The sequence below is a fragment of the Apteryx mantelli genome, chromosome 1 (assembly GCF_036417845.1).
Source record: "Apteryx mantelli isolate bAptMan1 chromosome 1, bAptMan1.hap1, whole genome shotgun sequence".
In the NCBI taxonomy this organism is placed as follows: domain Eukaryota; kingdom Metazoa; phylum Chordata; class Aves; order Apterygiformes; family Apterygidae; genus Apteryx; species Apteryx mantelli.
Genome location: NC_089978.1, coordinates 99,506,741 through 99,533,717, shown reverse-complemented (window position 1 = coordinate 99,533,717; position 26,977 = coordinate 99,506,741). Strand labels below are relative to the sequence as shown.

General features: G+C 46.4%; 1 protein-coding gene across 1 annotated transcript in view; it reads right to left on the bottom strand.

The window, feature by feature from the left end:
- Positions 1 to 23,847, bottom strand: part of LOC106483672 (cystathionine beta-synthase-like) — a 29,513-nt gene extending 5,666 nt beyond the window's left edge. The window contains exons 1-13 of the mRNA XM_013941649.2: positions 23,680 to 23,847; positions 21,681 to 21,835; positions 15,962 to 16,068; positions 12,724 to 12,858; positions 10,911 to 10,990; positions 9,507 to 9,638; positions 8,163 to 8,232; positions 6,795 to 6,886; positions 5,486 to 5,611; positions 4,348 to 4,432; positions 2,191 to 2,296; positions 1,651 to 1,722; positions 264 to 398 (exon numbers count right to left, since the gene is read on the bottom strand). Coding sequence (XP_013797103.1) covers positions 264 to 398; positions 1,651 to 1,722; positions 2,191 to 2,296; positions 4,348 to 4,432; positions 5,486 to 5,611; positions 6,795 to 6,886; positions 8,163 to 8,232; positions 9,507 to 9,638; positions 10,911 to 10,990; positions 12,724 to 12,858; positions 15,962 to 16,068; positions 21,681 to 21,835; positions 23,680 to 23,691 — 1,307 coding nt within the window. The 5' untranslated portion in view covers positions 23,692 to 23,847. The remainder of the gene's footprint in view (positions 1 to 263; positions 399 to 1,650; positions 1,723 to 2,190; positions 2,297 to 4,347; positions 4,433 to 5,485; positions 5,612 to 6,794; positions 6,887 to 8,162; positions 8,233 to 9,506; positions 9,639 to 10,910; positions 10,991 to 12,723; positions 12,859 to 15,961; positions 16,069 to 21,680; positions 21,836 to 23,679) is intronic.
- Between the last annotated feature and the right edge of the window lie 3,130 nt (positions 23,848 to 26,977).

The following is a 26,977-nucleotide window of genomic DNA, read 5'->3' as shown; positions in this document are numbered from 1 at the left end:
GAGCCCGTGCCACTTCTGCAGCATTTATAGGACCCACGTCTCTCAGGATTTAGGCCCATATGCTTATCCTTTACTTTGCATCACAAGGAGGCAGATGATATTTAAAAATGGAATTTAAGAAAATTTAACCAAATTAGCAGAATTCACAGAATTTAACCCAAGTACCACATCACTGGATAAGTAAATGGGACTTTCTGTTTAGCTTCATCATGGCTGCTCTTCCCATTTGAATGACCATCTATGTAACAAGTAGAAATAGATACCCTGATTCAGCAACAACAGGAGCCTGGTCATATCCCTTCTCCTGGAGGATTTCAATTGCTTTTTGACAGCTGACTTCTGGGAGAAGAATTAGAGGGGCTGAGAGATTCAATTTCTGCACCTTGATATTCCACCACCTGTTGAAAGACAAATGGCAGCACCAAGTTGTTATTCACTCGCGTGCACCTGTGGGCCTTGTTCAGAGAGGCAAGGTCAGTAAAGACCAGACCAACTACACAAAAGATATTCTATCTGCCTGTAAAGCTCACCTCACTGCTGTCCCCAAAGCAGTCATGCAATAAGTCCACTATGGCCAGGTCTTGTTTAAGCAGAGCTTTCCCTAGGCCCAGTGTACATATGACTCCTAAGGCCAGCAGTTAGCAAGGTACTGAGCTGTCCCTATTCCAAGGAAGCTACTAAGTGCTTAGCTTTAAGATCATGAGCAGAGACCTACCAGTTTTACTTCCTTAGTTTGTAGCCTTGATCCTTAATATGCAGCATTTGCAGCTCCTCCAGGAGAGAGCCTAGCAGAGATGCTGATAAGACTTTTCAGGGACCAGGTATTCTTGCTCACTGGTGACCACAGGGAACTTCCAACTCATCCCAGCCCTTCACCCTTGCAGACAAGGTAGGGCAATTTCTAGAGACTGGAAGGGCCAAGAGCAATTTTAACCAGACACAAGATGCCTTTGAAAAGTATTATTTTTTTAGGAAATAATTTGCAATAATCTTTAGTCACAATAACCCACAGGAGCAGGTGACATCAGTAACACCTCCTGTCTTGAAAGTGAGACTAGGTGCTTTCTAAACAATAAGCATTTATCCTGCCACTTGTCAACTGGCATCAGCAGTTTGTCTGCTTGATTCTCTGCCTTCAAGGGACTCTCTCCCTGTGAAGTGCAAGAGGGAGCTGAGATGGTCATTCTTTCCAGCCTCCCACTCTGGAAAGTGAAAATTTACTGTTTCCTGCCTGAAAACCCCCAGTCTGTTTGAAGGTGTCTTTGCTCCAGAAGGGATCCATCTCCCCACTGGCCTGATGTTCCGCTGAATATCAGCTGCAAAGCAGAGAGAGTAGATTTTGAATGGCGCTAGATGTCCTCCTCAATCGTTCTACTTGGCAGAGTTTAAATAGCCTGGAAAATGACTGCCAGATGGGAGCACATCAACATCTTCAGGACAGAAATGACTCCTTTATAGTTTTTGATCAGAGAACAGGAATATCTAACCAGTCCAAAAAGAGGAGCTGGCATCACAGGCTTCTCAGAAGGATCTGGACTTGACTAATTTTTTTGAAATACTAGAAGATAATGCTTTTCTTTGAAGATAATCATTTCCAGACTCAGAAAACTGGTTCCCTTAGTACAGTTTATATTCGCAAAAGTGTCTTACCAAGGCTTGTGCTCCTGGACATCATTCAGGAATCCATTTTTAATCATCCACTTATCATTCAAAAATTTGGACCTAGAAATCATCAGCAAAGAAGTTTGTAAGTCCTCAGTAAGAAGTTGTGCTTTGTTTCATGCACTAGACCTCAGTACTGCCTCAGGGCTTCCATGATTTTTGCAGCTGGCTGCTTTTAGCCCCTTTTAAGGTCAACAGGAGCTGCGGGTGCTCAATAACTTTTAGAAGCATGCCAGCTATTTACGTGCCTAACTTTAGGCATGCAAGTTCAAAAACTGTAGCTTGACTGATTCCTACTCCGTGCAGTAAGTCAGTGACAGGAAGAAATAAAACCCAAGTGTCCCAACACACAGCCCCTGGCTCTTACCACTGTAGTATGCTATTCCCTTTGTTTTTTGTTTTTTGTTTTTCTTCTGTGGGGTTGTACTGGGATGACTCCCGGCTTGGGGCTCACTCTGGGGCATGCTGTCAGATTTATACTGGTGGATCTCCAACAGTTTGCACCACCAGGCAAGCACAGAAACTCACATGTAGTTCCTGACGGAGTCGGGCAGGATGACGACACAGCGCTGCCCTTCCTTCAGGTCCCTGGCAGCCCTCAGGGCCACAGACATGGCGCTGCCTGAGCTGCCACCTGGCCGGGTGTGAGGAGACAGAGACAGATGTTAGAAGTGCCCAGGGTGCCTGGTCATAGCCCCACGTGGACCCCACTCTGCCCTGGCCTGTGGGACGGAGGCGTTGGGGCCGAGCTGCTGCAGAAGTAATGCCTTTGTAGACCAGGGCAGCCCAAAACGCTGGGACCAGGAGGCAAAGTGAGTCAGCAATCTCATATGGCTCTCCAAAAGAGACCAGGTAGGGACTGAAGGGGCACCTCCATGTGGAGGCTCTTGGCAGCAGGCTCATGAGGTGATAAGAAAAGTCACCTTATGACTGGCACTCTTCTGGTGGGATTGCAGGCAGGCCAAGGACTGAAAGGAGAGGTTATGGGCACATTTGTACTGCTGCAGCCCATGCTGCACCCTTTCTTTGGGTAAGGAGGTCAAATCTAGAGCTTCTGGGCTGACTTATTTTACAATCAAAGATTCACTTTAAATAAACCATAAAGGTTGAAAAAATATATAAACATTACATTCATGCTTGGAATACCAGACCAATGCAATGGGAAAGCTTAAAGTATCTCTGCGTCTGTGTGTGTGTGCATGTGGTTTGCTGCACGTAGTGACAGCAGGTCCTGACTTTACAGATGCAATTCTTCCACTGATAGTTCGAGCACTGAAAGTCAAACACATTCCACTACCTGTGTGCCAGTGACAGACTGCATTCAAGGCAGCACGTATTTTACAGCAGGTTAAGTAGTACTGGGTCACATTTTTCAAACAAATGATGAAAGTGCCCGAAAAATGCAGTTCTGGGAACATGAAGCTATTCACAAATTATAGTTAGTTCAGCAAGTAGTTTCCATTGAAACACGGTGACTTTGTGAGTATGTAAAACGTTGGAACATTTATCTAATGTTTTCATCTTGAACCACATTTCATCTAGACTTTCTATTTCAAAATAGTGCTTGTTCTGGATCAGAACTGATTGATTTTTCTAAAGAAAAAATGGTGGAGAAGGAAGAGATTAAATATTTGAAAAGTAAAACATGTTTCACTAGGGGTCAAGTATGTTCTAGCAGGTGTAGAAAAGAAGCGTAGAAAAGCTTAGCTATTACCTATGACTGAAATCTCTGATAGTTTAATCAATTGTGGGCTGTCATTTTAAAGTCTAAGATCATTGTGTAACAGATAAGAAGGGTGAAAGTGTACCCATCAAGATGCCCTTCACCTTTCACTCATGTAGGAAGACAACCAGGTATTGGTATTTAGGTATGTACCAAGGCAGGGCTTTCAGGTTGGCACTTTAATTAAAATATTTCAAACAGCATTTAAGCATTTCATTACAAACAGCCTGATTTTTTTTCCAAAACTTTCTGTATGTGAGTTATGAGGAATTTTATCAGCCATAGCTACAAGCCTATGTATTGTCTGGTACGGGGCACAAACCTACCACTACCTGCTTAGAGGGAGGAAAGGCTGAAAAATGCTGATGCTGTGTAGAGGTTCTTAGGGCAGTACAGGCAGGGTATGTGTGAAGGCACCTGTTCATTTTGCAAAGCCATTGGGATCACTGACAGCTCCTTGGCACACAGAGAAATACTCAATAAGAACATTTTACACTCACTTTACTTTCAATCTTTCCTGGTTCAATCCTGGCACCTCTAGTGTGGCAACAGTTCAAAGACAGAAAATACAGCCTCACAGAGTTGTTAGTGGAGCAAGTTTTAGTCCACCTGTCCTGTCCTGTATCCCATTAATCCTATTCCTCAATCCATGTAACACTACACCAAAACAGAATTAGGCCCAGCAGATCCAGTTCTATGTGCAAAAATGTTAAAGTAAGAAGAGAGTTATTGCTTCTATTATTATTATTATCACCAGTGACTCAGTTCCTAGACCACTGACTCACTGCAGCATCCCTGAAATCTACAGTGACCTACACACTAGCTCTGGATTCAGCCCTGTTAACCTAGCAGACACCAAATGCAGTGAGCATCTGCCCTTAAACTGCTCTTCTCCCAAAACAATTAAAGGGTGAGATTCAAAAACTTTATTAAGAGAAGCAGCTCTTGTTATTGATGCTTACCGCACAATAATCCCTCCTCTCTAATCAGCCTGCGAGACATGAGGAACGAGTCTCTGTCATTGCATTTATACCACTGATCAACCACCTGAAGAGAAAGTAAAGAGGACAGTTGGTTCCTGGAGGTGTTATTTCAGGCTGTGCCTACCCTCTGATGTATGCTGAGGTGCTGATGCCTCCAATGTCTGGCAGCTTTAAACTGCTTTCCATACTGGTTGAAAACAAACACATTTGTCAAGGCATCCTAAGTCTGGAAGGTATGTCCTTGGTTGAAAGCACCCGCTCTAGCCATTCCAGCCAGCACCCTTTCCTCAGCGAATCTGGGATATCTGACAGGTCCGGATTCGGGATGTGGAAGAGGGAATGGTGTTCATGCTGGCCTGGGCTAGGTTAGGTTAGTGGTCAAGATTTTGCCAGACAAAAGCTATAATCAGATCCAGCAAGGAAAAGAGTTTGGGGATGATCACAGGTCAAAGCTGTAAAACCATGTACAAAGAGCAGAGATGTAATTAACACAACACCTGAAAATATAAAGAATCTGGGGTCTGAATTTGTGTGGAGTGGGTTCTAAGAGCAAGGCTCAGGGAACACATACAGCCTGAGTTATGGCTTTAAAGCACCACAGCTGGTGGTGATTGATATAGAAAGAGGAAATTTGACAAGAAGCTGTACTGGGTTCACGGTCTGTTGTCTTACATTGTTTGAATCTTGTCTTTCAGCTCATATATGGTGCAAGGTTTCTGCTTGGTGCATGCAGTGAAGGACACCGAAGCCTCAGGAAACACCGGTGTGATGAATGGCAGCCTCAATATTGACTGTTTCTGCAGACTTACAGTAAAAGAGACATGCTCTGGACATTGGAAGATCAAGACTGAGCTGAGAAGTCAGATACTCTGACACATTCTTTGTCTGCTCCTATATTTGGCTTCTCCTTGTAGGTCAGTTGTGACCAGATTTACTCAGAGAGATGCTGGGGTCCTGGTCCCCACACGACAGCTTGTTCTGCACTGGAAATGCACACAAGTAGCCTTAGAGCTGGGCCGGGACAGGTACCAAATCTGGCTATTTCTGAGGTTGGGAGTAGTTTGAATGTAAAGCCAAAGATCAGACAGAGGCCTCTTCTCATCGCACAGCTACTTACTGATCTGTCAAGGACAGTAGGGATAAAGTCATGTCCGATACCCTCCACCTCTATGGTCGTGGTGTTTGTCCTGTTCAGCTCACTGGGCAGAGCAACGATGGAGCCATCGGGATCTACACCAATGATCTTTGAGGGAAGGAAGTTTTGTTAATCACAGAGGGAGTTCAAATATAATCAAACACACACCTCAAAGGAAAAATTACCCGTGCTCTTATAAGCAACATTTGTCAGCAACATTCTTCTTTCCATGATATTCATTAATATTGCTATCCATTGGCAGCATGGAAAGCTTCCAGGATAAAGAAATACTGTTTCTCACTGGCTTTACAAATAGATCCTAAGTGGTGTTCAGCTGCTGCAGAAGAGATTGTGGTGGCTTAAAATGTTATCACCCTATTAGCCATTGCCCCTTTGGCAGAGTCTGCTACTTTGAAAGCTCAACCCTTAAAAGAGAGGGTGTGATTGATCCTTAATCTGCTTCAGTGCAAAGCCAGCCATTAGCTCACTCACTGTGGAAAACCGTGGCCACAGATAGATATCCTTTCTAGATCTACCTGTGCTGGCTGACAGTGGCACCTCCTCCAGTTGCCCATAGCCTTATGTCTGTGTTGAGGTTGCCTGTGTCAGCACGCAGCTTAAAAAGGTATGATGGTACTGCTTCACACTCAGCTTCAGGCAGTCAGCTAGGTTAGCTCATGACCACATCCACCAGTGACTGAATCCACACCATCTGACTTTGCCTCTGGTGAACCAGAGTCACTCGCACACTGGCTATGCTGGGGAGGCAGTAACCTTCAAGCCGCCAGTCTGTCTTGAAGCACAAGCTCTGCAGAATGATCATCTGTCTATGGTTGATGTCAACTCAACTGCACTGAGGCTTTCACAGAGGCAGATGAGAGGTACTTGCACAGTCTGCTCCCCACATGGAGCTGCCAGAGCAGTAGCTTTTGGCAGCCAGGTTAACCAGGAGCAGGAGCAATAATGCTGTCAGCTGGGCCAACCACTTCTGCACGGAAAATCTGAGTGCATCCTGGAAAGTGCAGGGCACAGGAGAGGGCAGAGATTAGTAACAGCACTGTGGAGCCTTTTACCTCTAAGGTACTTGAGCAATCTGGCTCAAGCTGAGTATAACACCAAGTTGTTTCCAAGAAAAGCCAAGCTCACTGTGAAAAAACAAATTGGCAGAGACAACAACTGTTAGCTCTGCCCTGCCACACATGAGCTGTGGGGTTAGTTCTGATCAAGGACACAGGCAGGAAAACCCAGGGCAGTCACCATTCCCCCTGGGCAGTCCTTCCTCCCAGCTTACTTTGCACTCTGGGCACTTCTCCTTCAGCTTCCTGGCAACACCAGTAACAGTGCCTCCTGTGCCAGATCCAATCACCACCATGTGGACCTTGCCTGCAGGTCAGAGAAGAGAGAGGCCTGAAGAGATTGAGCATGACCTCCAGCACTGCCCTGCCATGGCAGACAGTCTCCCTTTCATTAGGGTCCTGCACAGATGTAAACCGTGTGTGTGGAAAGGACAAGCAGAATTCTTTCCAGTGGCAAAAGCATGGTCCTGCTGAGGGGCACAGATGAGCTTGCAGGATCTGGACACAGCTGATGCTGCCTCAGCACAGGGGCCTGAGAGTGACCTCCAGATCTACCACTGGTTTCCATGATTTCTGCATGTTTGGCACCTACTGGCTTAAGGCGGAGGGAGGATCACCACACTTCCAGCCCTTCCAAACCACACCACATTGAAGCAGTGCATGCACATGAATAACAACACACACTAATAACAGGCACACCTTTTCAGCTAGTGTTAGCATCCAAAGAGGAGAGATGGTTCTCTCAGCTCTGCCCTGACACCCCTGTCTGTCAGGAGTAGCCCTACTGACATCAGTGAAATTAAACTGGTGTAGGAATGGTAGAAGCAGAATCTGTTAGGCCTTCAGAGCCTTGTGTTGTAACTGCAGTGGGAAAATGGGACTTGCAGTTCACTAGTGGCTGCTGATAAGAGCAGATCTGCACACTTTGGTAGAGGGAAGTCTGGAACTCTCTTGTTCCTGTTGCTATCCAACTGTTGTACTGTTATCACAACTGCTCTCCGGTTAAAACCCTTGAGCCCTGTTTATGTTTTGCAGTGCTCCCAGTATTGGCAATAAATTTTACTTCTATCTGCACAGACACGGACTGAGGCAGTCCTTCCCTGTCTCTCCCCCCTCCCTCCCCCATCACATCACATGTCATTAAGTTTTGATCCATTTTAATTTGCTAATGACTGTGCTGGATCAGATGAAGCCCGTCACTGCCCTGGTGGAGTTATATTCCTCAGTGAGGTCTCTTGAGCCATCTTGTGCTCTCATCTGACAGATCTCAGAGATGTTGTAACAGCCGAGAGATGGGCTCTTTCTCCTTCAATACAAACAGCCTAATTTTGTTAAGCCTCTGGTCTCCTCCCTCAGGCTTTTGAAGTTGGAGGCCATAATAGGGAAGTCCTGCAGGCTTAGGTGGATCTGGAGTGGATTATGTGAAGTTGCTACACTCTGCGTGTCAGTATTATCAAGGATGCCTTCACTTACAGAGGCCCTTTTGGGCGTTTCTAAACATTCAGATCAATAAACAATGTAAAATAAGCCTCTCACAGAGTTACAGCATCCTCAGTAGATAGAAACAACAGCATAAATGGTACCTTCACACTGCTCCAGGATCTCTTCAGCTGTGGTGTCGTAATGAGCCAGGGGGTTGCTTGGATTTCGGTACTGTTTATTTCAACAGAGAATAGCATAGGTCACTGCGTAAAGCACAGGTCAAATACCAAACTAGCAATAGCTCCTGACATGCTTTACCCAAAGCATACAACTTCCCCCCTCCTCCTCCTGGAGATGGCTGCACTGTAATCCAACCAGGCCAGGTCACAGATGTTCCTCCTGGTTGTCACTTTGGACCAGGTTTCTAAGGACATGATACATCTACACTAGAAGAGTAAATCTGCTCAGAAACACTCCCTCTCTGGCACTTGGTGACTATTTGCCTTGGAGATGGTGTGGCTGTTATCATATTCAGCATTGCCACGTTTTGTGAGATCTGGTGATTTTATTAAAGCTCTAGCTGCCAGAGGCAAGCAAGTACCCCAGCATCTCAGCTATTGTTTAGAATGAAACATTTTTAGACTTCTCTGTTGCCTAGAAAAATTTGAAAATGCAGCCACGCAATGCTTCTAAAAAGCTCAAAAAAACAAACAACCCCCCCATATGTCAAATTTTAAAACTTTTGAAAAGTATCCTATATGTAATTTTGAGATCTGACTTGTGATTCAGGGACATTTGTGGTTGGCAGTGCAGCAAGTTAGTGTCTTGGAAATGTCAGCCAAAGTAGTGGTCCTACATTTAGAGAGGGAGTCACTGCAGGGGTGCACAGGTACAGCACAGAAACGTGTGCAGTGTCATGTTTAAGCCTGTAGCCCAGGCTGCTTCTGAAAAGTGCATTCAGATGCTGAGCTTGTTTTTTGTTAATAGGAAAGAAATCTATTCCTTACCTAAATTTTCTGCAGTATTGGGGTTCCCTGCTCACTATAAGGATTCCTCCCTATGGCAGGGTCAGATCAGAGGGAGAAGTGCCCTCCTGTGCAGGATCCAGTACTGTGGCAACTGCAGGTGGGAATTGTCAGTGTTTGCCTTTTACAGCATGAGGCTTATTTTGAGGCAGAATTGAGGCTGCTAGTCAGACATAAAAAGTGATTCTTAGGTTGACATTAATATCTGAAGTAATCTAAGGAGTCTTTTAAATATGCAAGAAAACCCAGCCTCCCCCACCCCCAAGCTTTGGCAGAAGTGCTACAGATGACCCTTATTTTGTTTCTGCCACCCTGTGCATTAGGGAGGAGCAGTTAAGTTGCATGAGCCATAAAATGGTGATTTCACACTGATGAAATCTGCCTTAGCTGCTGGTTTGGACAAAGCCCCAAACACAGACAGACTTGGAGTGTACTGTATAAGCCAGGTTTGGAAAGAGTCCATGGAGGAACTGCATTTACCTGGTCCAGGATGTGAGAGTTTGGGATTTCATCTTTCAGCTTCCAGGCAACACGAATGTTAGACTCGGGGGCATCAAAGCGGGTGCATGGGGTCCTCACAATTTCAACACCCAGCGCCTTCAGAACATCGACCTTTCAGAGGGAAGAAAGTAGATGTAATGCAACTGATCCCACGTAGTGTCAGTAATCTGAACCTATGTGCTCACAGTGGTGTCAGATGTCAGAGAAGCTTTGCATGCAGGAGACATTTAACATTTGGAGTTACAATGTCCGACTCTCAGTTATACTATCTTTGACATCCTTCTGGCAGCCCGGGGCCTCCTGCCGGGAGCTGGCACATGGATTGAAGCATGGCCCTGTGCCCAGTTCTACTCTGGGGCAGGCTGGGGACACAGCAGAGGTAGGTAACACTGGGCTGCTCCTTGGTGCCTGGGGAAGGGAACAGAGGGAGTCGGGTGCAGGGAACAGCATCTGGGAGCAGTTTTCATACGTGCTGTGGACTGAGCCCCTGTGCACAGAGAGGATGCTTTAAACCAATTTTTGCCCCAGGTCCCTTCTCTCCCCTGCCCAGGCATGGGGAAGGAGTAACTACAAATCAGTCCTAGGGCATTAGTCCACTGAGAGATGTGGCTGCCTCAGGAGTGGGGGTGTCAAAAAAGAAGGATGGGTGAGTATCAGCTCCTGCAAGTGAAACCTATGGCAGCTGGGGGAGGAGGTGGCATCTGATCCAGACTCAGCTTAAGTGAGATTTAGATTGAAATGGGGGTGGCACTTTGGAGAAGGGCTCAGTTTTGAGCCAAGTCAGGGGCCAGGTTTGGCTTCACTGGCATGAATCCAGCTGACCCGTTTGTGAGACTTTTGGCTCCCCAAGACTGTGGGAGATTTCTGTCATTTCCAGGACAGAAATTCCACCTAGTCATCAGCTCTCGCGCAAGTGACGTGATTTCCACCATCTCAGAAAACAGCTCAGAAAACTCTAATGTCTTCAGGTTAAAGAAAAGCCTAGAAATATGGAGAGATCAAGTGACTTGCTAAATGTCACACAGGAAGTTAGCAGGACTGGCAGCAGAGCCCAGGCGCTCTGCATGCCTCTCCTTCTCTCCCTCCAGCCCTCGCTCTCACAGACAACAGATTGCTCCGTTTCTCTGCAGAAATGCACCATATTTGGCTAACACATGACCCCAGCTGCGTCACTGACACTAGATAATCAGTCAGATCATCACGGTGTGCTTTTTTTGTCAAGAGGAAATCTTCTGAATAGCTACAAAGATATGTCAGTACTTGCAGCGAGGCTTTATTACCCTTTAAAGGAGAGGACAGTCTAGTTCTTGAAAGACAGAGACAGAGAGAAACAGAGAGGGAGATGTTCCCAAGCCGCAGGGTAATACCATACAGAGTTCTGACCTTTTCCATGCTCATTTTTTCCGGCAAGACAATGATGCAGCGGTAACCTTTCACTGCAGCTACCAGTGCCAGCCCGATTCCTAGGAAAGGGAGGAGGAAAGGGAATCGTTTGATAACAGCATTTGGCAAGGCCAACTGACATCCATGTTCCCTCATGCTTCCTACGGTCCTCTCTCTTACCGGCAAACGTAACCTACAAATTTTTGCTGACAAGCTACGTGTGAGGGCATCCTCTTTGAGTCTTGCAGGGTGTGCTCTGAAAGCCAGGGAGCGTGGGAGGATGCTCTAATGTGTGAGTTGATAATAACACTCTGGTCCCTAGAGAATGGAGAGTGAGCAATCTGTTAGCATGGCATAAAGTGAATGGCAAGGCTAGGGAATGTTTTCCTCCCTGTACCAACGCTCAGGCCTCTTCCTTTGCCTGCCACGCTAAGCTTTTTAAAACATAGGAGAGATGTGATTTCACATCAGGAGTACTTCCCCCTCCCCCTCAAATGCTCTCACTTATGTGTGTGTGGGGGGGATGAAGCTGCATATCTCACCCCATGGTGAGCAGGCAAAGGGTGTCTGTGCTCTAATTTCACTCTGGATGATGGATTGAGCCAGCTGCTCCCCAGCTAGATAAGGAAAGTGAGGCTGGAGCAGTTCCTGGGAGAGGATGCCCAGGGCTGGGAATGGGTTTAGGCACTATGGTGCTGCCCTGATTGCTCAGGCTCCAGGCCTGGAGCAAGGCTGGGCAGCAGCTTGAGCCACCTTGTGAATACACATGAAGAGAGGGTCCCTTTGCCCCAGCCCCTGCGAGGACAGCAGCACTCACACGGGGAGATGCCTAAGCTAAATGAAAGCTGGTGTGGAGAGACTTGGAACAAATGGGCTGATAAGGAGCAAAATTTATAGAGAAGAGCCCCATTCTGCATTACTAGTGTGGAGGAAATGGTGTCGCCATAGCAGCAGAGGGGAGCACAGCAAGGGACGTGGCCTTGGTTCCCTCCAAAGTGTCTTGACATCCACTGTTGTGCCTTTTTCAGGAAAGCTTGTTATGTACACACACATCCTTGCCTTTTGGGGGGATACTGATACAGGGAGCAGGAAAGGGCTATGGAAATTTGGCAAGTGTCCTTGTGTCTTGTGCAGGCTGCAAACTGGGGGGGACTCCTCTGTTCTCCCCCCTTTCTTGTAGCAAACCACAATCTGTTGCCTGAGCAAGATGACAGCGACAAAGAGGAAAAGAAGATCTTCCAGCCCATCGGGGAAGCCCTCTTTGGGGAACTCTGAATATTCAAGAACTTCTCAGCCAGAAAACACGCGGGCTGTCCCAGCTGCTCCAGCTCCCGAGGCTGTTTGCGTTACCAAGAGGTAACCTCACGGGCATGTCTGCACAGGACGGGATCCTCAGACACCCTTCAGGAATTTCAGCAATGAGTCACTCCAGCACCTTGGGCTACCTGAGGCAGCCAGGAGGGAGGGGAATTGAGGTGAGGACATAGCCAGAGTTGTGGGACCCGTTGCTATCCTTATTGCTGCCTGTTGCCCAAGGATCAATGCTCACAGATATGTCACTTCACACTGGGCGAGGGGGCAAAGGTGTTTCAAAGATGTTTCCTCAGATGTTTCCATGAATGGGCCAGTGGAAAGAAAACTACATTGCCCAGGAGAGGTTTAGTCAGTCTGGTATTTTTGCTTAACAGTGTAGTAGGAAGTGCAAGAACTCCATAAATATCTCTACTGTCTCTCTTGCATGACCCTTCAGAAATACCAGCCCTATCTTCAGTCTGCCTGGTACCCAGACACTTGTCACACATATGCTTCCCACCTGTGTTTCCTGATGTGGCTTCAATCAGTGTGTCTCCAGGTTTTATAATCCCGGCTCTTTCTGCATCTTCCACCATCCTCAGGCTGATGCGGTCCTTCACACTGCCCCCGGCATTGAAGTACTCACATTTTGCCACTACAGTTCAAAGGTGAGGTTCTGTCAGGGATAAGCTACAGACACAAGTGCCAAGCAACCCTCAGCTACCAGCCCCCTGTTCCTCCCGGCCCTCACTGTGATCATTTTGGGACACCGATTTCTCCTCTGTAGGATGACCCTTTGCTCAGAGAAACACATCCACTCTTTGCTTGCAGGGCACCGCAGCTTGTCACGGGATTACCCATCAACATACTTGCCCATATTCCATCTTTGACCCAGGTTTCATCTACCTGCACCTTGAAGGCAGTGGGCAGGCCTAGTAAATCCAAGATAGATTTAAAAACATCTGGACAGACGATGTGAAGGTGACACACTGTTAGGATATACCCTGCTGCCCTACCTCAAGGGCACTTCTCTGAGCAGGGTGTTGTCAGGGTTCACAGCAAGGTTTCATGGCCTTTTCTGGGCCATGGCAGGCTCTGGGTTATTAATAGGTATCTAAAAAGGTGGCCTTCTCTAAGGATGCTCTGTACTTCTGAATGGGGTGCTATAAAAAACAAACAAACAATAGAAAGTACACTTTCAACTGATAGCTAGAATCATACTTTCTAAGCTCAACTGCCAAAACCCAAGTAACAGAGACTTTCCAAGGTGCATTTAAATTGCAAGGCAGATGTGTATTTCTAATCAGTCCCTTCACACTGTTAATGCTTTGGATAGGATTATTATCACTCAGTTTTTGATGACCATATCTGAAATGGTCATACTGGGCTCTGTTTTAGAGACAACAACGAGAAATGAGTACTTAAGGATGTGATTCACTTCATCCTTGCGGAGGCATCTCCTTCAGGTTGAGCCGAATCAACCAGATATATGGGCAGCCAAAGCAATGGGAAAAAACTCTTGTGATTACTATTACATTTTATAAGGCAAACTGCCAAAAATCCAGCTACACAGACATCCCCAAAGGCACAGAAATTACAAGGTAATCATGGCTAATTTTAACTGCTTCCTTAATGTTGCAGTTACTGCAAGCATTCATGTCTTTGCTGTGTAACAGGCTTTGTGCTCACTGACAGTTTACATAGCAAGGAACTTAGGGCCACTTTGGGAAAGTCCTGTTCTCCTTCCCTTTCTGCACCAGGGGAGGGAGACACCATCCCAGTAAACAAGGGCTTGGATTCACTCCCTGGCCTGCTCATTGCTGCTTGGACCAAATCCTTCCCTGCCTGGCAGGCACTTGTCTTGGCAAGATATCCTCCAAGGGAAAGGCTTTCTTCACAGGTGAATCGGGAACTGCAGACCTGTCCTCCACCTCCTCACACCCTGGCTTCACAGCCACGTACTGTCCCCTAAAGTCTTATTCCAGAAGGAGACAGGCAGTGAAACGTGGCAGCCTCTGAGGTTACAGGGTTAGGGGCCTGCCTAGGCACCTAAAATGGATCTGGTCAAAGAGCACAGCATGTTTCGTGTGGATTTGTGTCCCATGGAGACTGGTTACCATGGGGATTCCCTACTGTCATATATAAGACTGTAAGATCCTGTTGTGCTGTTTTACGGAGCGTGAGCACTGATCAAGTCTCTCCTTCCAACCCAGCCACTTGAAACTCATGAACCTTAATGTTTGTCCTCCTGACCAATTTCGCTGAAATTAATTAGTAGGGTTAAAAGTTATAGGAAGGAAGACTGAAAAATCCATATACACAGAGATAGCCTAATTTCATCATCCTTTTTTCTGCAGGAGACCAAGCTAAAAACAACCCTTGCATAAGATAACACACCCACTTGGAGGCAGCGATATGATAAAATCGCCTCAGGGGGGTAGAATGTGGTTCCTGATGGAAAGACTGACCCCGCCGCCAGTGCGGTGGCCCACTTTTAGTATAATGGCCTGGCATGCATGCTGCTGATAAACCCAGCTGTGGAAAATTCCTGCTATTTGACTTCAGGCTACTTTTGGGGAGATTCCCAAAGGAAACTGTTGCAGAAGATGAAATCCCAGACAGAGCCCAGGGGGCAGTGACACACAGAAAGGGCAGCCCCTGGCCCAGCTCCAGCTAACCTGGCAGAGGCAGTGCAGAGAGGTGATGCCAAGGCAGATCAGAGTCCCTCTTGCGCAGCAAGCCCCCCTGCTGCAATCAGCGCTCAGGGAGCCACGTGGCACCAGCATGATGCCCAGGCACCTGGCCAGACTCCCCTACCTGGCTCTGGTCCTGCACAAGCTCTTTCTGGCAGCCAGGAGCCATCCTGGTGCTTCTCCACGCAGCCCTCGCTGCTCCCTCTGCCTGGGCAGGCTGCGGAAAGGGCCCCACTGTGCCCGTCACTGTGTCTCAACAACTACATTTCAGGCGGCTTCACCTCCTCTGTCCTAGAGATGCTGTGCATGGGGGGAAATAGGGGGGAGACTCAGCCAGTCTCGCCTGTGCACACCACCTGCTACCCCTGATGCTGCAGCTTCGCTGCCCATTGCCACATGGCATATTATCTGCCAGCACCTGAAATCAGCCCAGCTCCACTCTGAGCTTTCGCAACGAGACAACATCAACGACAAACAAGAAGGTGCCAGACTGAACTGGTTTAACGAAGTCTGTAATATCTGGAAAGCAACATAATAGCTAATGTCAAGGACAAGTGAACAAGTTATGGTGTGAATTTACTACACCTCTGTGATAGCTGTCATGTGCCTGAGCTTAACCTGTACAGTGCATAAAACATCTCGAATCTCAGGTAACAGAGTGTATACAGGCAGTTGCTGCAGAGCCAGTGACATGCGCCAAGCTGACACACCAGCCTAACCCTTGATTGCATGCACACAGTGCACATAGCTTCAGCAGGCCCCAGTTCTGCTGATCTGGACATTTGAATCAGTGTTTTGAAAAGGAAGCCGGGGCATGTGAAGTTGTTAGCTGGGAGGGGAGACGCCTTCATTGCCATTAGCCTGCTGTGCATTACAGTCTGAAACCATATGGTTTGATCTGATAAATGACTAAACTGTAACCTACTAATCAGAAGTAACACGTGCAACATTTGGTCCTCCCTTTCAGTCCTTCCTCTCCACAGAGTCTCTTTTGAAGCCCTCTCTGATATCGCCCCTCACCCTCTCCTCATGGCCCAGAAAAAACTAGTGAAAAAGGACACTCACAGAGCTCACACTTCAGCCCATAGGACTTCCCAATCTTGTTGACTCGGACCATTGGGGTGCAGCCAATTTTCTTCAGGATGTTGGGCAAGATCTTTGTTTCTTCTGGTCTGTATTAATGGAAAAGAAAAAAGAAATACATCAAATCAGAGCAACTGTTACCCAGCACGAACCAGGATAAAATCTGACTGAGGTTTCAGCAGCTCTGGTAGGCCACCAAGTTACATCCTGGCTCCAAGGTCCACTGATGATTAATGGCAACAGGAACTAGTTGTGGTCTTCCATCACTGTTACCATGAGCTATTTATTCTTTTGGATAAAAAATGAGATGATAGTTAATCTTTAGGGCTATTCTGAAGTGCCTTCTTCAATGAGGCCATAGGCCAGATCTATAACTAAGTGAAGTTAGCATCAGGAAGTGAAACATTGGGATTTTATGTAATGGATGAGAAAGCCAGAAGGCCATCCGTTATAAAGCCTTCTCCTCTTCTCCCCATCCTACCCAGCACCAGTGTGATATGTGCTAATTTGTTGCATCAAAGTGAGAAACAGCCTTGGGAACATCTTGTATTGTGGTATGTACTAATTTGTTACATCAGCGAGAAACAGCCTTGGGAACATCTGTGGGAACATCCTGTGGTGGGGGGCATGTACCTCGCCTGAGATAACTGAGTTGAGCTAGCGAAGCGGCAATGTTAGTTTAGAAAGCCTAATATGGCGCACAATGCAGAGGAAGACTCCAGCCTTCATCCCCACGACCACCAGAGGGCTGAAGAAGACCCCCTAGCAACAGCCGGTGCAGAAGTTACAGGAAGTGCCCCGTATACCCAGAACTGGAATCGCATATAAGGAGACTGTGAGGGGGGGGTTGCGCGCGCCGTTGGTGGAGCAGGAGACTTCCCCGGCCGCCCAGCGCTGTTTTGCTTACTTGTGACTTGCTCAATTATTCTATTAAATTGGGATTTATGCAACCCGGCCCGAGTGGTTGTCAGTTTGTCACGTTTACCTATAACAACCAGCTCTGCTTTTTACATTTTCTGAGATCTCTGAGCCAACTGTTTCTTGGTTAGCCAATACCTACTCCCATACTTGCAAGGATTGCTCCAAGTCATCAGGGAGACCCAAGCCACTTCAAGGCTCAAAGGAAGTTCAGTCTCTGACTGACCAGCAAGATCCCTCTCAGCAGGATCTGCTCACCAGCATCAATCAGTTCCTGGATTTCAGAACATGAATGGCCATATCCAGTTTGGAGTTCTGTGCCCTTGAAATGATAGTCCCAATGAATCCTGTCTGAATTTTATTTCCCACTCCCCTAAAGAGTATGAACCTGGCAACTTTTTCAGTCAACAGCTAGAGTTGCACTCTGTGTTTGCAAGTCCATGCCCTTAGTAAAGAAATGAAATATCAGTCTCAATGCTTCCCTTCTCAGATCTACAGAAGCCTGCGTTTAGTGGGCTCTTTAGCATCTGTGTTCACCCAGCAATGATATCTGAGGCAATGCAAATCAGCTTCACCTGAGGCAAGTCAGCACAGCACTTTTTATTTCAGTACAACCTTGTTAAGCAGCTGAGGGCTTAGTTCCACTCCTGCAGGTCAAGCTCTTAACTCTGCCATGAAGCAGAACACTGGAGTTTTTCACAAATAATTAAATGGAGCTCTTGGATTGGGAAAATTCAGCCTCCTGCTTTCTCTAGTCTCTGTCAGACTCCAGCAGGAGCCAAGAAACACGTCACAGCAACTGCAGCTGGAATGAAACAGGCTTGTTTGCCTAACACATAGCTGAAAGCATCTTGCCACGCAGATGGGGAACTTATGTCCTTGAACTTTTTAAAAGACAGAGGGAAAAGATTGGTGAGGACTGTGTTTATTGGGGCCACAAACATATTGCCCCTGGTTGATAACCAGCATGTCTCTCTCTGAGTAGGGTGACAAGGCTGCACTCGCTCACTGTTCAGCTCTCCTTTGCACACCTCTTGCTTACTATCATCCTTTGAACCTTGAACCCAAGTTATCCTTGTCTGCTATCGCAGCCAGGCAGATGGCTGTCTGTTTACAGAAAGTCCGTACGGCACAGGGATGACATGCTGTTTACTTAAAGACACATGCACCTTCTTCCAGAGTTTGCAGGTGTGACCTAAACACTTCTTGTTTTGCAGGAATACAGGCATAGTGTTTTAGTGCAGGTGAAATACAGACTTCAGGTACTTACTACCAAAAGGAGCCAGTTTTCTTACATGTCAAGCCCAGAAAAGATGGTGTACTATACACATGCGCTTTTACCTCTCCCTCAACAAAAGTGTCACCGCACACTAGCGTGGTAGCAACCTCTACTGAGTGCTGATAAATGTGAGTCAATAACACAATAAATGAGCTTCCCCCAAAGCTGCAGCCATTTTCCATCCGTATGGTAAGCCCCAGCTCCAAAAGCCACCAAAAGTCTCTGTGATTTCAGTGAGGACAAGAGCTGACACAAAGCACAAGGAGACACCAGCTTCTTCAGGCAGACAGGAACTGCTATCTAGCATTTGAGCTAGAGCCTGGTTTTCAAGACAGTGGCTTGAGTACTACAATATATGTTTTTAGATTGCAGGAAGTCAGCTCAAGAGAAGAAAGCAAGCCCATTTATTCACCTTCAGTCAGTAATTGTGGCAAACAAGATGCTACATGTTCTTCAAACCCCAGCAAGGCATGAGGCGGCAGTGCAAGGGGCTGTAGGGCTCAGGGGTCTGCAGTGATGGAACCTGGCAAAGCAGAGGGTATGTGAGACCACAACCGGTGCTATCTCACATGCCAGGGCAAGCCTTGCCAGGACAGCAAAGGTGGGAATCAGAAACTGGACTAATCTTTTGCGTTGTCACCCAGCACAGTGACCACCCCCAAAAAGAATAACCTTTCTCTCTCTCTCTCTGGGGCAAGGCGTCAAATTTTCTACAGTTCCCATCAAATTCTTTCCTAATCACTAACATATTTCACTACAAAAATTCTAGCATGGTCAGCTTCCTTCCCAGGGTTATCCAAGCTCAATGTGTGTGCCTGAAGTCAGTAATGCTATGGATAAAAGCATATCTAGAAAATGCCTTTGGTGCTCCTGAGGGATGTGGTGGGGATACTCCCATCTTGCAACAGTTGGTATCAGTTCAGGATCACTGTGTGTCAAGGTTGTTTTCTCTCCAAGAATTATGCTTTTACTCTGTAAGGCTTGTTATTACATAAGCGGTCCAGAGAAAAAACAGTCCTGACAAGCCAAATGATTCTTACTGATGTTATAATATGTCACAGAACAGGTTCAAAGAATATCAGAACCTGTTCATCTCTCTATCTTAGGGAAAACTAATAATTAGTATTCTTAATTAAAACAAGTTCTTGCCTTCTCTTCTCCATGTTTCCCCCTCTACCCCAAAATTCACTCATGGTTCATATGGGAATCTCAGAAAGCCCTGAAATTTTTGCCACATCAGCTGCCATCAATAGTTCTTCCAAAGTAGAGAAAACAAACAAACAAAAAATCCCTCCACACACACGCTTCTTGCAAAAAAAAAACAGTGTGATGTGTCCTGGTGCTGTGATTTGTATGTATTTTCTTTAGTGCTATATAAAGGGCTATATTTCAGGAAGAGGCTTTGCTGTTTAGAAAGTGAATGGACACAAGGACACACTTGTACAGAGTTGATCACAAAGACTTTGGCAGGCTTTATCTCATTCCTGTTTTCCCCAAAGGGGGCAGGTTTGAGAGCCTAAGTGTCCAGGCCCTGGGGGCACCAGCAGGTTTGATTGAAAAGAGCTGGTTGTCTTGACTCACTAGGTTTTCACAATAACTCAAGGGACTTCATTTCCAAAGCATTTTGTGCTCTGAGGGGGTTGAAGCCCCTCATGAATACTGCAATGGATAGCCTGGTTAGTATGCTTTGCTCAGGTTTGGGAGGAGATGCTTGGCTTGGTAAGCCCAGCAGAAAGGTTGGCAGAGTTTCAGGAGCTGCAGAACGCCTGTTCCTGCGTAAGGGGTTATCTCACCATGCCTGCACTCTGTGAGGAGAGTCAGCCTTGAATACTGGAGCACGTGAGCTCTATAAAACAGTGCCCTGGCTGATTCTTCTTGCAGCTGGTTAAGCCCTACAACCTCTCACATTTAGATAAGAAGGGGCCAGGCTGGGAAAAGGACTTTGGATACTGGAGTCATGGTGTTTCTTAAAAAGAAAGAAAGCTAATTGCTTAATGCCACTGACTTGAAGAGATTCAATAACAGCTTTCCTTGGGGTCCTTTTCAGGGCCAAAGGAACCTGCACTACTACAGACTCACAGATGACCAGACAGCAAGGAGCACTTGCCTTTCCTACAGTGCGATCTTCTGTAAGTTTGCCACTTGAAGACCACACAAAGCCTCATGAGAATTTGCATCAGGATAGCAAGTTTGGACTAGAGACTACCTCAATGTGAAGTACAGATCTAACCATTGTCAAAGCCTAGGTGGTTGGATTCAGCACTTGTGGCTCCGGTCCTAGCTGCAGGGTTTGTATTGGGTGAGCAATTGGATGCATGTTTGCTAGATTAACTTTGAAACTGTGGAGCCCACTTCTCCTTCAAGGACCAGATCTGGAAACTGTTTCAGGCTCTGCATATCCTGGTGAGCCATGCTCTGGTTGTGCAGGGCTCTCCTGCCTGCTCAGGTGGCATGTGGTACAAAGATCTCCCAGCTGGCTCCCCACCTGGCAGGCATCCATACAGAATGATGCCGCACCTCCCAGAGGCTCTAATTGCATAAATGCTGAAGTCGAATTCCTGTTTTACATCTTTGGCACAACAGAGACATGACCCTGACATTTATAGAATAGGCTTATCTTTAATAGCTTGTCTGGGTTTGGTTTGCAGGGCTGTTAAAGAACATCTCTTTTAGTGTGGGCACTTCAGCAGGCTTACATCACTTTGGGAGGAAATCAGCTGTTGGGAGGACAAGGACAGGCTCCTAATAATCACTGTCCTTAGACTTGCACTGCACTCTTGCTTCCCTTGCACAGAGTGGGCAAGCTCTGTTGGGGCCATTTTCTCCCTACACAAAAGCCTAGCACCTGGTAATCAGTTTTTCTGAAGATCTCTAGCAATGGGTAAAGATATTGCTAATACTTTGCACTCTTCTCACATATTGCCTCAGACTGTTTGAATGAACAAGGGTAGCTGAACTGCAGCCCTTCAGCTAGTGAATGAATAACTGTTACTGACTCTTGTACAAAAGGATGGGGAACAACAGCTTTGAGTTGTATGCATACATTACATTATAGCCAAGAACGCCATTACAACATCTCCATAAGTGCCTGGCACTCTGGAGTGCCTTTGCTTCTGTTGTGTAACACCAGACCTCACAAAGTCCATTCTACAGAAGTGAGTAAGTCCCTGGCTGAATGCCACCTCTGAAATCTGTCCACCTTGATTCTTCCAAAATGAGATGCCCCAAACTAGCAGATGCTTTCGAATGTGTGCTGGAAAACACAGACCTGAATCTTAAGCCAGCAACATCCTTCTGCAAGATGAAAGGGATAGAGAAAGTTCTTCCTGTAGAGTAGGTACTAGATGGATGATGCCTTTTGAAAAAAGTATCATTAGCATGACCTATTGTCAAACCACTGCCTTCTGGTCATGACCATCCTGGTGTAACAATACAGTGTGTCATCTTCAGAGGAAGATGCTATTTTCTGCGCTCTGAAATAATCAGCATAAAAGAATTACTTACAATGGTATACAGGAGTGTGGAGACTTGGTGGCAGGTGTTGCAGCTGTCCATGTGCACTTACTGGGCAAGTTGGGAAGAATCCATGTGCTGTCAGTTTTCCTTTCCTGATTTCCCACACAATTGCCATTCATGAGAAGGGATGCCTCGGTCAGCTCCTGTGTTGTGGAAAGAGAGCCACACAGTAACCTGGGAGGAGAAGTGTGTATGCAGGCAGATGTGCAACAGCTGTCACAGGAAAGAAATGACTTCCATCTTTGGGTGTGAAAGCAAGATGGCCAATTTGCAAAAACCCAATTCTAGAGCTGCATAAAGAGGTGGAAATTGCTCTTCTGTCACATGTCTAGTGTTGGTATACTGGATGATATACATAGCACAGTGGTACAGTGTTCCATACTATAACAAAACATCTCCTGACCACCATCTCCAGTAAGTCTTTCCCTGCTCTAATGCACATTGGAGCATCTCTCCTCTTGAAAATTTGGCACTCTGTATTTAACTGTTTGGCCAAGGGGAATATTTTTAACTCTAACAGTGAAGAAATCATAGATAAGTCTCAGACTATCTAACAATAATTTGAGAAAATTTGTACTGTGGTGTTGGGCCTCAAAGGGCCAGTGGACACCTGTGCTCTCATACCAGTGTTTGTTAAAAATGAAAAAAAAAAGTATCCGTAGAAACAAAAAGTTAGGGAAGGGCAACAAAGGTGCTCAGGGGTACAGAAAAAGTTCCACAGTAAAGCAGCTTAAATAAAGCAGGATTCTTCAGACTGAAAATGATCACTGATAGTGAGAGTGGGCTGTAAATCTTGGAACATCTAAAGAAGGTGACTGGAAGACACTTTTCTTTTTCTCAGAAACAAAGAATAAGACACAATGAAATTATCAGGGGCAGCTATAGAAGCAAAGGAGGTACAAGAGGAACCAGAAAAGGTTTAGACAAGTTCACAAAGGTAAAGTTCATTAGTGACTCTTAAACACGCTGGTCCTAATGGTACCTGCATTATGGGAAGACAATAAGTTGCTGATGATGCATATATAGAGAAAAGGATGTGCCTGGTTTTATAATTTATTCTTAGCATCTGTTGCTGACCAATATCAGAAACAGGATAAAGGGTTACATAGACCTTTGGTGTGACTCACTATGGCAACATTTATTTCTTATTGGTGTTCTTTGTAGATCCTTTTTATGGAATCAGCACTTGCAATCAGTTTCTTGGCCTGCCTATGTTTGCCATCACGTTCTGCAAAAAGATTTGGACAACTGCAATTCATCAGCCACCCTTTTGTGATAAAACAGTCAGCCACATGGAGAAAAGAAAGAAGTTTTTGGTAATTGGAAGTCTCTTTTCTGGCTTTTTCACAGAATGCACTGCTCCTGATTCAGCTGCTGTTAAATAAAGGGACCTTGTAGCTCTGTAAGGTCATGGTCAGAGACTTAGGTCTTACTTGGATTGATGATGAAAGTTGGTGTTATCTTCTTATTATAGCATATTCTGCCTTATCTTCTTACACTACTATGGTGGTACATTTTGTAATTAGAACAAGTATAATGAGAACAGAGCTTTAATTTTGAAATTCAATAGAACCAAACCAGATTTCCATTGATCTGAAGAAGAAATACCTCATTTCCAAATCCAGAGGACTGCTGGTGGGAGGGACAGGCCTACTCGCCATGTGGAGAGGAAGAAGCTGTGGGAAACACACTCTAGCTATTGTCTGTCATCTAGGGGAAGTAATGAGGGCAGCAGACAGGAGGACGCTGGAGCCAACACATACGGCACAGACAGCAGAGGCTAACAGACACACAGAGCATCATCTTCATCTCAGGCCATAAAACCACTTCCCTCCCCTGTCTTGACAGCCAGGTTGACTGTAATGCCTACAAAGCATGACTGACTAATAACGGCCAGGCAAGCAGCCAGCACAGTTGTTATGGCTGGGTCCTGATTACATAATTAGTTTGTGACTCAACACGTGAGACCAAAAGCAGCCTTAATTACCATTTCTGCCATCCTTCTTCTGCTCGCTTACTGGCTTCACCCACTTGCAGTGTCTTCTCCAAAGCAGCACGGCGGGAGCTCCTTGAGGGCAGGGCACTGCTTTCCGGGTGGTTTCTCCACCAGAAGATAACCAGGATAACGGGGCCACAATTCGCTCTGGCTGCTGGAGTATCCTTGAAACACAGAAAAAGGAGGTGATTAATAACACACTGTTGTTCTAGTAATAGCAGAGTGCTAAAATAGTACGTGACACTGAGCCAGCTTGCCACTTCTCACCACTCTTCTCCTTCTGAGCCCCTGCAGCCTGCTTCCATGTACACGGTCTGCTCAGGGGAGCAGAGGGACAGCACGGCCCCAAGCTTATTAAACAAACCCGCCAGAAAAACGCTCCATGCACAAATGAGTCTTTCTGCCATCTTCAAGCATGACAATAAGCTTAATTCAGCTTCCATAAACCAAAAGACCGGCTTAGGAAAGAAACCAACAATTTTCATTTCATTTTGCTTTTTTAAAATAGACCCTCTGGTCTGAGTCTTGGGGATTTTGCATTCTTTTCACTTTCTTGTGCTTTCTTTTCAGCCAGAACTTGTTTGGAGACAGAGGCTAATAATTTGATGTCACCTGGCCCAGAGACTGAGCCTTGAAGAAGAACAGCAGACACAGTGACCCTGGTGGTAAAAACAAAATATGGAGCCTGGTAACAGTGAGTGGCCAGGCCAAAGGGGCTTGCGCTCCTTCGGCAGGTCCGATACTACACGCTTTGCCTCTCTGTGCTCTTCCCCACTGCCACCGAACCTGTTGCTTCTTGGGAGGGATTAAAAGAAAAAAAAAAGTTAATTTCCTTGAAGGCCAGGATTTGTGTCAGCCTTGAGAATATGTCCCCAAGCAAATCCATGTTTACCTAATGAATTAACTGAAAAGGAGCAAAAGTCACTTGTGGGTAAAGAAGTGATAAGCTGAAGTATATCAGAGGTAGTTAGCCTGCTTTCACAACTGGGGTCACTGGTTACCAACCAAAATTTTGGCAAAAAAGAGTTTACTAGTATCCCCCCCACCGAAGCCTGGTTACACCCGTCTCCGCCATTTTGTGGCGGGGCAGAACCAGAGGAGGGGGAAAGGGGCTCAAATCAAGATGCCCGTGAGGCTCTTCCCCGGCTTCGGGGCGCTCCGCCATAACTGCCCTAACAGCCGTAACAGCCGCTGCGCTTCTGCAGGGCGAGTCAGGGCTGCCAGGCCTCACTCAGCCCCATCACGACCACAGCCCGGCCGTGAGGCCGCAGCGGCTGTTGCCACATTAAAGGTGACGCCAAGCCGGCCGTGCATGTGTGCCTGTGTCACGCTGCGAAATGGCGGCGGGGGCCGCACGGCGGCGGCTGCAGCAGCTGGCTTGTTTCACTGGCCACCAGCCAGGCAGCGTGGGCACACGGACCTACCTCCCTGGCACGCAGCAGGCAGGACAGGTAATGAATTCACTGAGAAAAGGTTCAGGGCTGGGCTCAGTAACACATTTTCTTTTACAGACAATGGAGGTTTTCATCAGATGGCACAAAGAGCCCGGGGAGCTGGAGCCCCAGATTCCTCCCTGGCCAGGAGGGGCCCTGATCCCTCGGACACAACCTAACGCCCGGGCTTGTTCCCATACACACAGTCATGCTTTAACTTCACCTCCTCCCCAGTCATGGGTCCCTCTCTTACCAGGTGCCCAATGCACACCAGGGAGAGGAGACCTCTCTCCCCAAGGGAGACGGACCCCGCAGCCCCCGGCCACCAGCCACGGCGAGGAACCGGGGCCGCGGTGAGGCAGGCAAGGGGCCGCAGCAAGGGGCCAGCATCACTGGCGGCCCTGGGCTGTGTGTGTGGCCTGCAGAGAGTGAGCCCAGCACGGGGGGAAAAGGCAAGGAAACCGGCCTCCGGTTTGCTCCTTTTTGCTGGGGTGAAGAAAACACAATTTTATATGCGCCTCTGCAAGCAGCAGGGGACTACCCAAGCAGGGTACCCAAACATGGAGGGAAGAGCGTTACTGCCATTCGTCTTTTTCAAATAATATTACAGCCTGATCGCTATGTTCAGTTCCCTAAAACATCCAATATAAAAACAATGCAAAGAATGGGGTTTTCATTTATTCAGCCACTCAAAGTGGATACAGATATAGTTTCTAAAAGCCCAAAGAACAAAAACAATACCTGCCCCTTGACTGTGTCAACAGCTACATTCATTACTGCTGGAGGAGTTCTCATGTATCTACATAAAGGTTGGTTACTTCTTCGTATAATGCAATATGACTGCGTAGATATCCTTCTAATTACAGATCATTCTAAGATCTCTGCATAGCTGTGCCTTAGGGTCTGAATTTATGTTTAAATTAAGATATGCCTAAAAACACTATGATTCCAAAGATAACCTCAAAAAAATTGCCTGGAGTGTAGGAATCCCAATAATGTCTATGTGAGACTGTAGACAATCTGAAACAGTAGCTCTAGTACCAAAGGGAAGGTGGAATCTGGCCTTCCTGTATCTTTCTGAGGCCTCGAGATGACACTGATGAGCTACTCCCCAGCTGATAGTTTCAGCAGTTACATTGTGCTAACACGCACTCTGGGTGAAACGTAGGAACAGAAAGGGGGATGGGACTGCAGTGGAAACTCTGACTGCAGTCAAGGATTGCTGAGATGAGCAATATCCAAAGCAAACATCTCCCCATGCTGCCTCCAGTGCAGTTTTAAGTCACCTTGTATCACAAAACAAAGATATGTCCTCTCTTGATTATGGAAACTCTTACTTATGTCCCAGACACTGAAATCAAAATCCTCCTCCTACCCTTGCCTGAAGCTTCAGCTATCAAAGCTCAGCTGTCAAATCCATCTGATCTATATGGGGTGTCCTGTAATGGCCCCATTACTCTCTTTAGAGTGCAGGATTGTTAAACAGAGACGTTTGAGACAGCACAGAATGGACTACAGATACGGGAAAATAACCCAAGTTGGTTGGAACTGAGAGGCAATCCAAGAGGCAGGGTGTAGGAACACGTAATTCTGCAGCTTCTACCACTTAATGAAAACATATGACAAAGAGCATAGGCTAATGTTTATAGAGTACTTTGCAGATAAGACATTTCAGTTATTAAGTTATCAGACTGCACTGATAACTTCAAAAGGAAGAAAATTGAGATAGTCCTATGTAGACTGAATGAAAATGAAAAGAAGCCAGCAGAGCAGGATTCCATGCTGACTTGCTCCAGACTTCTGTATGCATTCAAAGCAAAATACAATCTTCTTGCATTATTTAAAAATGAGTACAT